General features: G+C 42.2%; 1 protein-coding gene across 1 annotated transcript in view; it reads left to right on the top strand.

Annotated features, from left to right (window-relative positions):
- cacna1g (calcium channel, voltage-dependent, T type, alpha 1G subunit) overlaps positions 1-14644 on the top strand; it is a 161658-nt gene that overhangs the window by 80041 nt on the left and 66973 nt on the right. Inside the window, exons 13-15 of the mRNA XM_080048576.1 lie at positions 161-316; positions 12279-12372; positions 14153-14334. Coding sequence (XP_079904702.1) covers positions 161-316; positions 12279-12372; positions 14153-14334 — 432 coding nt within the window. The remainder of the gene's footprint in view (positions 1-160; positions 317-12278; positions 12373-14152; positions 14335-14644) is intronic.

Genomic DNA, 14644 nt, shown 5'->3' with positions numbered 1-14644 from the left:
GACATTTACTATAAACTGTATCTAAAAGAGACGAGGCTTGACCAAAAATCAGTTATCTAATACCTACTAATAAACTACTAGAACAAATGCTGAACAATGATGTGCTTTTTTCCCATGGGTACTTTCTCCTCCCCTCCCCTCTCCTCTCCTCTCCTTCCAGATCCTAACCCAGGAAGACTGGAACAAGGTCTTATATAACGGCATGGCCTCCACCACGCCAGTAGCCGCCCTCTACTTCATCGCCCTCATGACCTTCGGCAACTACGTCCTCTTCAACTTGCTGGTGGCCATCTTGGTCGAGGGTTTCCAGACGGAGGTATGACGTTTCTGGTCACAACACATGCAAAGCTACAATAGAAATAATCATGCAGTAAAAAAAAATTACATTTATTATTTTCCTAGGAGCCTTGGAGAGAAAGCTGCCTTTGTGATTAGAGTGTTGATCTTCAATCTGCTATCTCCTCTAGCGGATTTAAAAAAAAAATTGTTGTTGTTGTTGAAGAATTAGATTTAAAGACTGAAACAGGAGGCTGAATCACTCAATGAGGTGTCTATTATCCAATGCAAGCACTCATAACACTAATGGATAATGGATATACACGCCCACGCAAACATGACTAATTCATACACACACACACACACACACACACACACACTCACTTGAAAGACATGAACTGTTACCTTATGTTGCACTCTCTGCAGCGGGTTATGTGAGGACATGACATCACACTGGTTTGCAGCGTTTCATTTCTCCTCTTCATCTCTGTCATCTTATCAAACCTCCCACTCATTCCCACTATCTCAGCATCAGCCGTCCCTCTTTATTATATTGCTTACATTTGCCAATGCAGCCCCATTGCCATAAAACGCATCATGAGAAAAGTATGTCTGCTGGACTAGACTACTATGTATCAGTCCACATCCCCCCACGTTTCATCAGTCTTGTCCTCAGATACTTTCTTGTCAGGCTCCCCAGCTGATCTTTCCCCTTCCTTATTACAGTGTAGTAGTGTAAGAATTGTGATTTCTATTTTGTTTTATTTGATTACTAATTTGCATGAAAGGGTGGTAGGATGGCCTAGAGGAAGAGGGGCCGACCAGTAACCGTGAGGTCGCTGGTTCGATCCCCGGCACAGGACAGGAGGGTGTTATTTGTAAAAGTAGTGGTGGCTGGTATTACATGTACGTTGCCCACCATCTCTACCATTGTGTCCTTGAGCAAGACAATTTACCCCAAACTGCTCCAGGGGCGCTGTACTATGGCGCTCTGACCCCCTCTGAAGTGGAAAACTTGAGAGGGGATATGCGAAAAGACGAATTTCAATGTAACTTGACTAACAAAGATACCTAAACTTAATGATAATTTATTTTTTCTATTTGAATAATTTCACAGCTGCCGGTAACGTTGACTTTTCTACCCAGCATCCGTAGTTGTCGCGCTGCAACAGGCAGTTTTTTTCGCTAGCTGCTAAAAATTTAGCATTAAAAAAAAAATCTACAGCCGGCCCCTTAGCCGTTAAACAGCCCTCTGAGACCAAGCTTGTTGTTGACGATTACAGTTCAGTGATTATTTAATAACTTTTAGAGCGTCAACTCATGACCCCAAGAATCAAAATCTTACTGGATGGTGGGATTACAAAAGATTCACGCCCCCTAGTGGAGAAGGTTTATAATTGCCTTGTTTTTGTTTGGAGATATAGCAGTTGGGGAAAAAAAACCTTTGTCTGGGAACATTTCTTCGCAGGTCAACAGGGAGAAGAAAAAATAAATTTAAACTTATCGAGCGGCCTCTCTTCACTTATTTAAGCCAGCCCATTTGGAGCACACAGGGCTTCATTAGAGAATGATATAGCAACTGAGAGACAGGAATAAAGGGTAAGACGAGATGGAGAGAGTTAATCAGTGGGGGGTTCTCGACCCTATCCCCATCCATCCCTTTGTCTCGTTCTTGAAGAGGGGTGACAGCACCTATTACAGTATGCTTTGATCTGTGACAGCCCTTTAGGAGAGAGAATAGACCAATCAAGTGGGAGAAAGAGGGGTTGACAGACTCATAAAATATGGATTAATTGTAATGGGCTTCTACTGTTATTGCGCTTATCTGCCTGTTAAAATATCCAGTGCATGGCTATAGTGAATGGAGTCATATAGGGGACCAAAGCTGCTTAAGAGGAAGGCTTGACGTAAAGGCCATGACTGCAATAAAAGCATGTGTGTGTGGACATCTTGAAGTCGAACTGGAATCTAAATTAGGTTTTTTCTAAGAATCCAGTGTCAATATCCTTGATCTTTGTTTTGTGTTCTAATTTGGTCAAAACTGTAATCCTAGTTTGAAGTATCACTTAAACTTGGCTATTTGAGGGAAAGAGAGGAAGCAAAACACACCCACTCTCATCACAACCTAGTATAGAATAAAGCCCTTAGGTCTATGAGCTGGTATTCTGTTCCTCTCCCCCATTGCCTCTCCTGTATCATCTTCACATAGCTGTCGGTTTAATTCTGCCTCTCTCTTTGTTCAAACTTAACACCCTTTTCCCCTGCAAACACCGAGTGTATTTATAGTCGGCAAAAAACTTTCCCTGCGTCAGGGTTGCCAGGTAACGGGGCGCTTGAACGACGTGAGACAAGCCAGGAGAGATGAGGGGCGGTGAAACCAAGACACACACACACACACACACACACACACACATGGCACACACAAAAGAGTGTGTTTAACTTCTCATGTCCATATAGGCATAAAGACAGGTGGAAATCGGAATTTTTTTTCCAGGCTTTTTTGCATGCTTTTATTTTCTTAATTCAACTCCTTCCACCCTCCTCATCTCCTTCCTGTTCTATCTCTTCCTATTAATCCATCTCCTTCTTCCATACAGTATACAGTATATTGCCTCTGTCAGGTTCTGACAGCGTGTCCGTGTGACAGAATCCAATATCCGCTGCAGCGAGTGCAACCAGACCCATCTGTTTTTTTTTTTAACATGGACACACCTATTAACAGCACCAGAAACAGAAAAGTTGATCTTTCCTTTCTCAAGAAACTCTCATTTCACGCACACGCAAACATGCACCGTTCACACCGAAAGCACGTAGCGGCGGAGGAATGCTTCCAAGCACTATACTGTATGTCCTGAATGATCTTCGCTGGCTGAGCTGTCATGCTTTCATCTAATGGAAGTCGCTGGAATGCACATGTGCAGCACATGGCGGTGCACTGTGGTCCAAGGGGCAGCGGCTTATGATACATGCTTTATTGCATGGTAAAGTCAGAATGTAAAAGCAGGCTGACTCTTCTTTTAACTCTTCTCCCTCTGCTCTTGTCTAATATTGTGGTGTCAACCTCTTGACCTTCTTTACCTCTTTTCCCCGGTATGCGCCTCCCTCTCCTGTCCGGCTGCAACGATCACTTCCACTATAGGAACCGCCCAAGCGGGAGGACTTGCATGTCGAGCCGGGTCTAATACAGCTGCCTGTAGACTCAGGGGTATGTAAAGCACTGCAGCTCTGCCTTCCCTCCCTCCATTTTTTTATTGACTAAAAAAGCCTGGTTTCCACTGAGCGGTGCAGTTCGGTTTAGTTTGGCTCGGTGCGCGTGCACTCGTGTTTCCACTGTCAAACATTGGAAAGGGTACCAGAATAAGTGAACCATACCGCACCTATTTTTGTCATCCTTTTTGTTGGGGTACCAAGCTGTCCCAAAAGGGTGAAGCTACACACTGCAGTCCATTGATTGGTCGACAGAATAGTCATTCCTGTGTGAGAGTTAAACCGCTGTGATTAGTCATCTCGGCAGGTGAAAAGAGCCTTGTGTTTAGGGAAAAACGTCACGGCGCAGCCCTTTGTTTATTGTGTGTTTTTTTCCTCTTCATTGAATTAATCAGCGGGCTACACTGTGTCCCATTGCTATGATGTCACTATAGGTATGTCTGATGCAGCCAGAGCTGTTCAACTGCTGTGACACATAGACTGTATATACTCGGACATGTATGCGGCCTACCAAGTAAGGGTGCTGTAGTCAGTGGAAACGCAAACCAGATCTAGGGTAACAGTGCCTTGCTGAACCGTGCTGTGCCGAACCGAACTGTGCTGCTCAGTGGAAACGAGGCATAACCGCCCTCCATTCCCTTATGCCCTCCCTCTCCACATGTTCTCCTCATCCTTCCCTATAGAGGCTTTTGCAGTTATCTGTCACACCTCTCAACAGCCAAAGTTTGGAGGTCAGTAGCAAGATTATTCAAAGTGTATTTAGGCCAGACTCTTGCTTTTTGTGCATATTTTTTGCTGATTTACAATCCAGCCTGATCATTAATTTAAAAATAATAATGAAGATTATAAATTCCAAGTTAATGCTACCAGTGGCATTGCAGGGCTCCTGCATTTTCTAACTGGCCATTTGTAATATTGTGTCATGCAGATAGTGTCAGTTTGGTTCACAGAGGTTTTGAGATCTTTGCTGGCGAATGTGTCGCTGCCAATCCAATTCAATACAGTACTATACAGTAAGTGGGAAGGAAAGGTCAAGTACATTTATACATACATGCACTCTTGATAATGAGACCCCGTGTCTCAATGAGATAACCTGTAGGCTATGAACAAAGGTTAAATAAACAAAATAAAAAATCTGACAATACATTTAGCAGTTTAAAGCAAGGTAAGTTCATTTATTATGAATAATTCAGACACAAGGCCATTCAAAGTGCTTTACAGGGGCATAAAATACATCAAAATAAGACATTAGAAATTGCATTTAAGAGATATAGTAAAAACAAAGAAAATACAGCAATAACACATCAAAATAAGAACAACATCAGAAAAGCAGGGGGCGATGTTTCTGAAATAAAGAAATAACTCAAAATGATGATTGGCCCTGTGTCAACTATTTAAAACCACAACTAAGACAGAATAAATACATATTGTAAGAAGTGCTCGCAGCAAGGGCCCGTGAATTATCCTGAGTATCTTTGGAAAGAAACATTGCAATTGGATTTTTCCCCACATGTCATTTTTCAATTATTTGATCACCGCAAATGGTATTCTATTCCTTTTCTCTGTATTGTGGTGACGGTACAAGGCGCAGCAAGTGAAACCTCAAAAACCTCTGTGGAACCAGCATGGCCCAAAAACCAGTAGGCGTCAATGAAAAGGTATTTTGGCAACTCTTGAAAGTTGATTGAACGTACTGTAAAAAAAAACCCCAAGAAGAACTAGAAGAAAGGGTATCAACATTATGCCAAACGCCTTAAAACATTCAGTTTTTTTTCACTTATGTTGCCAAAAGCATCGGACCTCCAACATGGCTGACAAGGAGTGTGTCAAATCAACTGCATCAAGGGCTCTTAACCTGCTTCCTGCATGATGCCCTATCTAACTAACCGGGGCAGTGAGTGACTTTTTGTAGTCTTTTTCGAGTTTAGAAGAGACAAGAGAGTGCTCAAACTCTTGTGTGTGTGTGTGTGTGTGTGTGTGTGTGTGTTGCATTTCTTTTGGTTTCTTGTCTTTTTTCCTTAAATAACAGGCTCCATTTCAAAACCTCAGATTGAGTGCTCACCTCCCCGTAGCCCTCCACCCCCTTCTCTTTCTACAAAAAAAAGCCTCGGGGTAAAACCACTGCCAAAAATCTAAGACTCTCAGCCACTGTTTGATCTGGCTAGAGGATGGATTGAGGTAAAAGAGAGAGAGAGGGGGGGGGGGAGGAGGGGGCAAGTGCAGGGTTTTTAAGGAGGCCTAGATAAATCCAGCCAAACTCCAGGACGAAAGCTAATAAAGACAGCGCAGAGATCAACTCTGTTTGCTTGATTCAGCCGATTTAAGTGCGAGACTAATACACGGCCCGATGGTTGAAAGCCTTGCCCTCGTGCCCTGTAGTTTTACACTGTTGAATGGTATCCAGAACTAATCCAGTAGGCAAATGTTCCAAAATGTTCTGATTTAAAATTAATAATAATACAGCGGTCCACCGAGGGCCAGAGCCTGAAATGGGGTTTTGAGTGGACCCTGGCTGGTCTCATGCTTAGACATGTTGTTATAGCTGTATTCTCCTGTATTGCTTTATGTAATTGTGTGTACTGTATGTCCAATGTATACTTTGCTTACATTGTTTTTACTAGCTGGCCGTGGAAGTCCAGTTTGACTACTATTCAATTTATATTTTATTTTCAGGCAAAGGGTGCACATTATCTGCCACTTTGTAAATGAAAAGATAAAAGAGTCAATTTATCATTCGATTCCATTTGCATGATGGCAGGCTTTGGTGTAATACTGAGGAGTTTTCAGTTAGATTTTTTCGTTTTGGCAGTAGCTATGCATTTTTTTAGCTAGCAGCGTGGCTGTACGGATGACAGTGTTGGCCGGTCAATTCATCATATTGTTCCAGACTGAAATATGACATTTAATACAGACATTTGTTATCTCCCAGGGTGAAACATAATAACATTGGCGATCCCTTACATTGTCATCCGACACCATAATCAAGTCAGAGTATTTCCAGTACCTTATTTCGTGACTGGAATACCTGCAAAAACTAATGACACCATCGACAGCTTTTGCAGTGTGTTTTAATGATTTTCAGCAAAGGTTAGTGTGCACACATTTGAAACATGAAATTGCCATTTGATGAAATGAGTTCATTTGAATATTGAGATCTCTGGACTTCCATAACTGCACTGTTGTGGATGGCATTAACATCTTGGTGTTGATTTTAAGAGTTTTGCTACTACAGCTCAGGTGTACTGATTTTATTTTCCAATTATTGGCCGATGAGATCCAAATGCAGCTGTGGAAGGATCTAATTTCGGTGGACGCACACAAACTCCGACACACAATTACCTCCTATCAACATCCACCCACCGTCTCCTATTTTACACCCCCTTTTGAAGCACTGTGATTGAGATCCCCTCTGTGTGCTGATGGTGTCTATTATTGTCTGGCTATCAGCAGCCGGCCTGGTCTGGTCCATCTCCTGCTTCCACCACCATGCCCTTAATTGGGGTGGCAGAGTGCAAACAAGCTATCCAAACAACTCCACTTTTTGGGGAACCGGGGGATTTCCCTAGAGTCCAGTGCCCCCCCCCCCTCATCCCTGCTCCAAAGCTGTCATCTTCACCTTTCCTTTCTCCAGTGAAAACTCCATTGTATAATGGCCGGTGAGAAAACTTACTTCTACCACACCGATCTTGGCTGAATTCTCCCCCAGAAACAAGAGTGTACTCACAGCAGAGACATACGAAAAGGCAGTAATAAAATCCTCCCTTCCCCAGGGAAGTACTAAAAACCAAAAGTTGCAAAGACCTCTACATTGAATGCCCCTCCGCCCAGTCTTATTTTATCCAAGGTTTTCCCTAGATGCCTTCTTGAAATTCTCTTTTTATGTGTCCAGGGACCTTTTTTCATTGGCTCTGGCAGGATTTATTTTTTGTGGATGATGTTTTTCGACAGCTGTCTCTCTGTCGGGGTTCCTACGCAGTATGGAAAAAAGTATGGCATTTAATTTGAATGATTTGCAGGACTGAATAAGTATGGAAAAAAGACAAGAGAGTATGTAAACATTTATAAAAAGTATGATAATGTTGTATTCCCAAACTATTGCTTCCACGTTGCGTGACTCATTCATTTCTGTCGAGTTACACATATCAAAAGTGTCAAGTTATAAATTAAACTTTAGTTTTTACTTGCCCTTGAGTTTGGGCAGAAAGATTGTCATGGGTGATGCACGTTTTTCGTGGGCTGGCTTCAGGATGTCAAAGATAAAGGATGGTTGGTGAAGGATTCGAAATGGGAAAATAAAGCTAGATGTCAATTGTGTTTGAAAAACTTTGACATTTCCAACATGGAGAAGTCATAATATGCTCGGGCAAAAGCACTGTCATCTTGTCAAAGCATCCTCGTCTGCATCTGGCATGTAGACTCAACATATTGGCTCCACCATCGTAATGACATACAGAGAGTCAGAATTTAACATACGTGTCAACAGTTGGAATTATATTTTTTAACATCATAATAATCTACCTTTTTGTATTCCAATGTCAAATATGGTCCGAACAAATCTACAGAGATGTCTGACATTTTGAAATTGATAAATGTGTGGAAACCCTGCACTGTTACGAAGTTGCACATAACACACTAGAGAAGCAGAGGGTTGAAAAAAGAAAGTTACCTTGGAGGAAGAGAAAATTTGGTGGATCATACTCAGATCTGACATGGATTAGTCTCTCCCTGACAGTCTGGTGTAGTTGCATCCACTTTAGCTCTTTACCACAGCAGCTAGTTGGCTGTGTTACAATCAGAGGATTAGGGCGCATCAGATCTCAGGTCAGCTCGATCTTTCCACACGATCAGTCAGAATTGAACAGTTTCAACTACTTCCAGTCTTAGTCTCAGTGTGTTTGACCTGTTAGTGCCACCTGTAGATGTTTCAAAAGGCTTACACTTCAGCAAACGAGCGGTAGAATGCCTCCTAGTAATCACTTATTTGTGGTAGTAGTTAATGAACAGTTATTTTACTATGCAGCCCATAAAGCCCCACACTTTATATTTCCATTAAAGGCTAATTAACTTAGCATAGAAAAGTAACTGATGCATGACAAGTTATAGCCATGTTTGTCTACCTCACTGTATACGTTAGATTCTGAATGTAGCCTAAAATATCATCTGCATAAAAATAAAAAAGTGTGTCTGTTGTGCTATATGTTTGGTCCTTCAGGTTTTAGGGCAATCATAAGTGATCTGATTGCATTGGTATCCATTAAAAAAGTTCAGTATAAACATGTCACCCATACAGGAAAACAAAACTCATTGTGAAGCTATAAACTTTCCATTACTGCAGTCTGAGGGCTTTGGAAAAATACAATGTCGTTTAACTTATGTGCCAATAGTATTTGTTCACATGCAACATTGACCTTCAATTGCTAGTCTAGTATAAGGAAATACTTCTCATCTATTTTCCCTTCCAGAGAGGTGTGATTATGGAGAAGAGATGTGCATTATTGTATAAAGTCTGGATTATGTATTAAGCCTTAAACTCTGTAAGGTGCCTTCAGACGAAGCACAGCAGATGTTGGCCTTGTGCTATTCCGTGCAGATTTGACCACTGAACAGCCTTTGTTTATTCGCCGCAGCCAATGTGGCAACCGAACTGACGTTTGATGTGTGCTGGCCAGCAACGTGTGTGGTCGGTGTGTGCATGAGTTTTAGTGTAGCTGCACAGACTCTGATGTATCTCAGAATTTGCCAGGAACTCTTTTTCTGTTTTCTCTTTTTTTTTTTTCTTCTTGTTTTCGCTCCTCTGAAGGTTTATGAACAATTTCTAGATTGAAGTCCAGGATGAGCACTGCTTGTTTCTCTTTATTGACCATCAAGCCATTAAATTGGACTACTGTCCTTGTTCCAGTATACTAGTACTGAAGGGAATCGATTTATTGACCAAAGTGTGTCCAACTCCGCTAAGATAGATGACGATATGCCGTTTCAACCGCTTCTAACTAGTTAGCGTTGGACCCTTTTCGGGTTGACCTATTATGTTAGCAAGCAGCTTATGGTAAGTGAGCTGCTAACATTAGCGGGTTGCTGGCACCATATTGAAGGCTGATATGGACAACTCTGTACAATATGTAAGAGTTGTACGCATGCACAGCTTTCATCTTTCATTCTATTGATGTTCTTCTTCTGTTCACATCGAATGCTATTCTGCTTCTGGGTCAAATCCCAGGGCGGGAAATTGTGAAGCATGCTCAGAGCGTGTAGGCTAGTTACGGTCCGATTGACTGTATACATGCAGGAGCAGCTCGGCTCCCAGTTGCATTATCTGGTTGTGTTAATGAGGCTCATGGTGTTACATTGCTATTTGCTGCAGTCCTCTCAGGTCTGGCCCTCTGTTCTTGCTGCTACAAGTTTCTCACAACAAAGCCGCTGGCCTATCCACTGTGAGTACACACAAACACTCAGGCTGACCTTTGCGCGGACCCGGAGGCTATACTGCAGTTACAAGCTCCCAACTGACCAGCCGCCCAGCACGGGACCCAAACCAAAATCAAAACAACACTTCTGCTCCCCTTAACTCTCCTCTCCTTGTTACCTGCATAAGACAGACATGCAGAGATGGGATACAGTAAAAGGTTGAGCACCCACGATGCTTAACGCTTCTGCTCCACTGGGTTTGTCCAATCACAGCCGTCCCTGTCTGATTGATCGCATGTGGGTTGATGAGCCCAGTGGGGAGAAGGGCCTCCCGCTGTGCTTAAAACCGTGTTTGTATTATTTATGTCTGGTGATAAATTGCCGTGGGTGTGTGTGGGGCTGTGTGTTTAGTTAGTGGTATGTCTGTATGATGGTGGATGTGCGAAAACATTTGTCTGCAGTGTAATATTTATGCCCAAACATTTAAAAAAAGACATAGCCAAAGGCACATCAGCACTGTTCTCTGTCTTGATACTACTGCTATATAGAACCAGCTTTACTGGCCAAGTATATTTTACACATTTATTAAAGGTTACAAATTATACTCCTCGTTCTAGACAATTCTGATATTTCTTCTCTAAAATAACACGGCCTAGAACTATGAATTCATACTCCTTTTCTTCTTGTAAAATGATGACTTTTTTTCATGGAAAATAATGACCTTTCCCTTGAAAATATGTTTTAATTTCGGTTATGTTACGAATTTTCTTTTAGAAATATTTTCGAAGTCTGAGAATATGTTTCCCTCAAGGTAGGCCGAAAAACTCCATTGTACCTTGTTCTATGGAAACTAGTCATAACACTACTACTACTATTGATTAATGATAATCCGAATGGATTCACAGAAACAGCCCTCCTATTTATTTTCTACAGTATTTTCAAGGTATTTAAAGTAGCCATTCCCCTGTGCTCCATGTTCCCTGCTGTGAACCCACATTTAAAATCGTAACAAGAAGTCAGGAGGGTACACAATTAACATGGCTTTACCTACAAGAAAAACAAAAATGCAAATTAGTGCCTCAAACATAGTCATATCAACAGGCTGCAGTAAATAAAATTAGTATGCACTATATCCACACTCACTTTGTCTTTCTCTCACACTCATGGGAAGTGTCAAGAAAGTAATTTGTTAAATTTTAAATAGGGGGTTGCATGCCAACTAACGTCCTCAGGCTTTTTCTCTATACACAGTTTATTCACTTTGCTACCACAGAGGTGTGACTCACCGGGTCGGCATTCTATTAATCCAGCATCCACCAGGCGCCCTTGCCTGCGCATATTAATGGAGTCTGCAGGCTTATGGCACAGTGCAACAAATACAAGCAGGAGCTCTGAGATGTTCACTGCAGTACGTTTAAAAGTGAAAGGCAGCGTGAAAGCAGAGGCTAGAAAACAGCAATTAGGAGATTGAGGAACGTGTGTGAAGGACGGGAGGGATGAGTAGAGAAGTATGTAAATGTGAGATAGCGAGAGCCTCATTTTGACATCAGCGTGTGGAACTACGTTTGGGAACAAAACAAGGCATGCAAGGAATAAATAGTTCTAGAGCTCAGACAAAAGTAAAAGCGGGTTGCTAATTGACCGATTGCCTTACACCAACCACAATTACTTTAAGTGCACTTGGAGAGTGTTGCAGGCTTGTATAAAGTCCTTGAATGTGATACTTGAGAGAAGTATCTTACATGAAAATGACTTTGGTAGAATATGTTAAAGTCACCTTCGAGATGACAACTTGACTAAAAGTCTGAAAGTATCTGATATATAATGTACTTAAAAAAACAGAAGGAAAATGAAATTAGTAAATGAAAAGTAAAAGAAAGTGAGCGGTTACAATTTTGAAATTTACTTCCACATAAACAAAGAGAAAAAGGGGGCCCCTTGACATTTGGCAATCACTGTTACATCACTAAATAGTTTTTATGATAAACAATAGTGTTTATTTTCTCTCTGTTTTTAATCAAATATATTTGAAAATATATCGCTTGGTAACGAACAGGCATAATATCCCAAACTCAAATGCACTTATGTACTGCAGGGTTTGGCAAAAAACCTGCTTTCTTTCAGTCTAACAAATCCGCATCTGGTGGTTCTTGGTCTCCACGACACACAAATACTTGTACATAGGTTGCCTTTCATTGACTGATCCGAGGTCTGTCTCTGTGAAAGGCTTGATGCGGCCCTCGGAGTGACATACATTACAGCCATGTAGCGATCTGTGTTAAGAGGCAATGGAAACCCATCAGCTTTCTTTTCATTCCACTAAGAAAGCAAGATTCCTTTTTTACAGGTATCTGCCTCTAACAACTGTCCGTGTGCTTTTGTGTGTCAAGGGTGATGAGTCCAATTTGGGTTCAGAGATCGATTCCTGCGCACGGAGCGTGGAGGATGTTAACGGCAGCAAGAAGGATTTATCGGCCTGCGAAGGTGAGACACGCCCGTAAACTTGCACAGCATATTCCGATTAAGGTCCATATTTTGGTCAAGACGATATTCCAAATAAGGTGTTTCCATGTGCGGTAGGTATGGGAATATTCCTGTTTACATAATTTACAGCAATAATTTCCACTGCGCCCAAGGAAAATGAACCATCTTTATGTCATTATTGTTGTCTTGCATTGTTATGTCAGACAACAATCCCACCTCTTCTTTGAAGGAGGTTTACTCAATGGTTTACACACTTAAATTTAAAGTGTAAAAACAGGGCATGCGTCGCACATGCAGAGAAAATGCAGCAAAATCTCCAGTAAGAATATTGAGTGCAATTAAGGTGTATAGTACATGTCTCAATAATGCGACGGTGCAAACGATACAATGCAAAAGGTTGAAGCTAAACCCACTGAGATTTATCGCAAGCTCCCATTTACAAACCCTCTGCGAAACCTTTACCGTCTGCGTGTGCACAGTCAAACCCCCTTAATCCTTGTTAGATCCCTGTAGATTACATCACTGTGTTCTTGGAAAGTCTATGTCGAATTGCATGATACAGCATCAGCAGGTCAGGCCTGAGGGCATAGCTACAGTAAACCCTGTGCAAACATTCCCTCCACCTGTTCCATATCTGGGGTCTTCCGTTCCTCACTCTTTTTCCCCATTGGGTTTGCATTCGTTCTCAGTGTGTGTACGTGCCTGGTATGGCTGTCTCTCTCTCCGCACAGCATCAAAACCAGTACAGAAGCCTCATCCATAATTCCTCATAAGCCAGTTCCCCATCCCTTCTAATTACTGTTCCTGCAGGCTGAGATGCCCGACGGAAAAACACTGTACAGCTCCCCGACGTGCGCTATCATCCCTCCCTTCAGACAGAAAGCCTAGAGTAAAACTGCTCACGTAGCCGGGAGAGCCTTACATACATCTCCTAGGATAGATGCGGATAGACGATGGAAAGGCAGAGGAATTAGCGTTATTAAAGTTGCATTGCCTTCGTTCCACACATGTCATGTATTTGTGTGGCTGCCAAACATAATATTCTATCCCACGCATCTCATAAGATTAACGCAGTGCTGAAATATTTATGCCGGCATCCATTTTTAAGTATGCTGTGCTGCGTTGCTGAGGGTAAACCCCCCCCCCCCCCCATTTGGCACTGCTATCCGTGCACCACCTCTTCTTGCTCTTCTGTTATAGTTTTTATTCAGTGCAGCACTGCAGTTTCACCTCTATAATGTGTTTTTGTTCGAACCCTCACACGACTGCCACTTTGTAATCAAAATGGTCCATTTTAAAGCTATAGTGCGCAACTTTTCGTATTAATAAATGTCGGTTAGATTCAAGCAATCACCAAACGGGTTGACACAAAGTTGATTAAGCCTTTCAGCTCCAAAATAGTCTCTATGTATTTCTCAGTATGGCAGCGAGTACAACTGGTGTCGTCCTCCGACACTGGTGCAGGAGCTCAGGAAAATCCCAAGAATTGCCCAAGAAATGTTTCAGTCGTTGAATCTACTGCTAAGGAAAAACCTAGACGCGCAGCAGAAAGTATAAAATCCATGCGCTATCACCAAATGCTTACATCATCTTGATGCGCCGACAGTGTTGTGTAATAAAATTACTCAGAATTTCTCACAGGAGCAACAAAGTTACACACTATAGCTTTAATGCAGTCATCTAATTTATTGTATGATCCCTGCTGACACTCCATATCCTTTTGCTCTCATCCACTCCTAATTGACTGACTTGTATCCCTCGTTTTAATTTTTTTTACTAGTAGTGCCTGTAAATGGTCACGTGGACCTGAAGACCAGTCTGACTCCGCCACTCATAACCCACACGGCCGCCACCCCCATGCCCGTACCCAAGTTGCCCGTGGGAGGTGACCCCGCTGTGGGCTACGAGTCCCGTCGAGGCAGCAACGTATCCATGGACCCAGCCTTCTACGACAGATCACCGGTGTGTACATTTATGTTTTTTTTCTTGTCACATATTTCAAAAGGCATGTGGCAGATTTCAAGTGAATATTCTGTTGCTAGAATGTCAGTAAAGACAACATTTATACATGTATGGAGATGTAGTTAGTAAGTGGATGCCAGGAATTACCCTCCAGCGTCCACTGCCTACTGGCTTTTCCCCCCCAAGTGTCTCTCTGAAATATCTATATTGCCTCATTTCCACATTGAAGTACAGTTTAGTTTGGTACGGAACGGTAACCTTAGATTTAGCTACCACGGTCAGAGCTAATAATGCCTCAATAGGCCCAACT

This window comes from Ammodytes marinus (genome assembly GCF_949987685.1).
Source record: "Ammodytes marinus genome assembly, chromosome: 20".
Lineage (NCBI taxonomy): Eukaryota > Metazoa > Chordata > Actinopteri > Uranoscopiformes > Ammodytidae > Ammodytes > Ammodytes marinus.
Note: the sequence above shows the minus strand (reverse complement) of the source record. Positions and strands in the feature narration are given on the sequence as shown.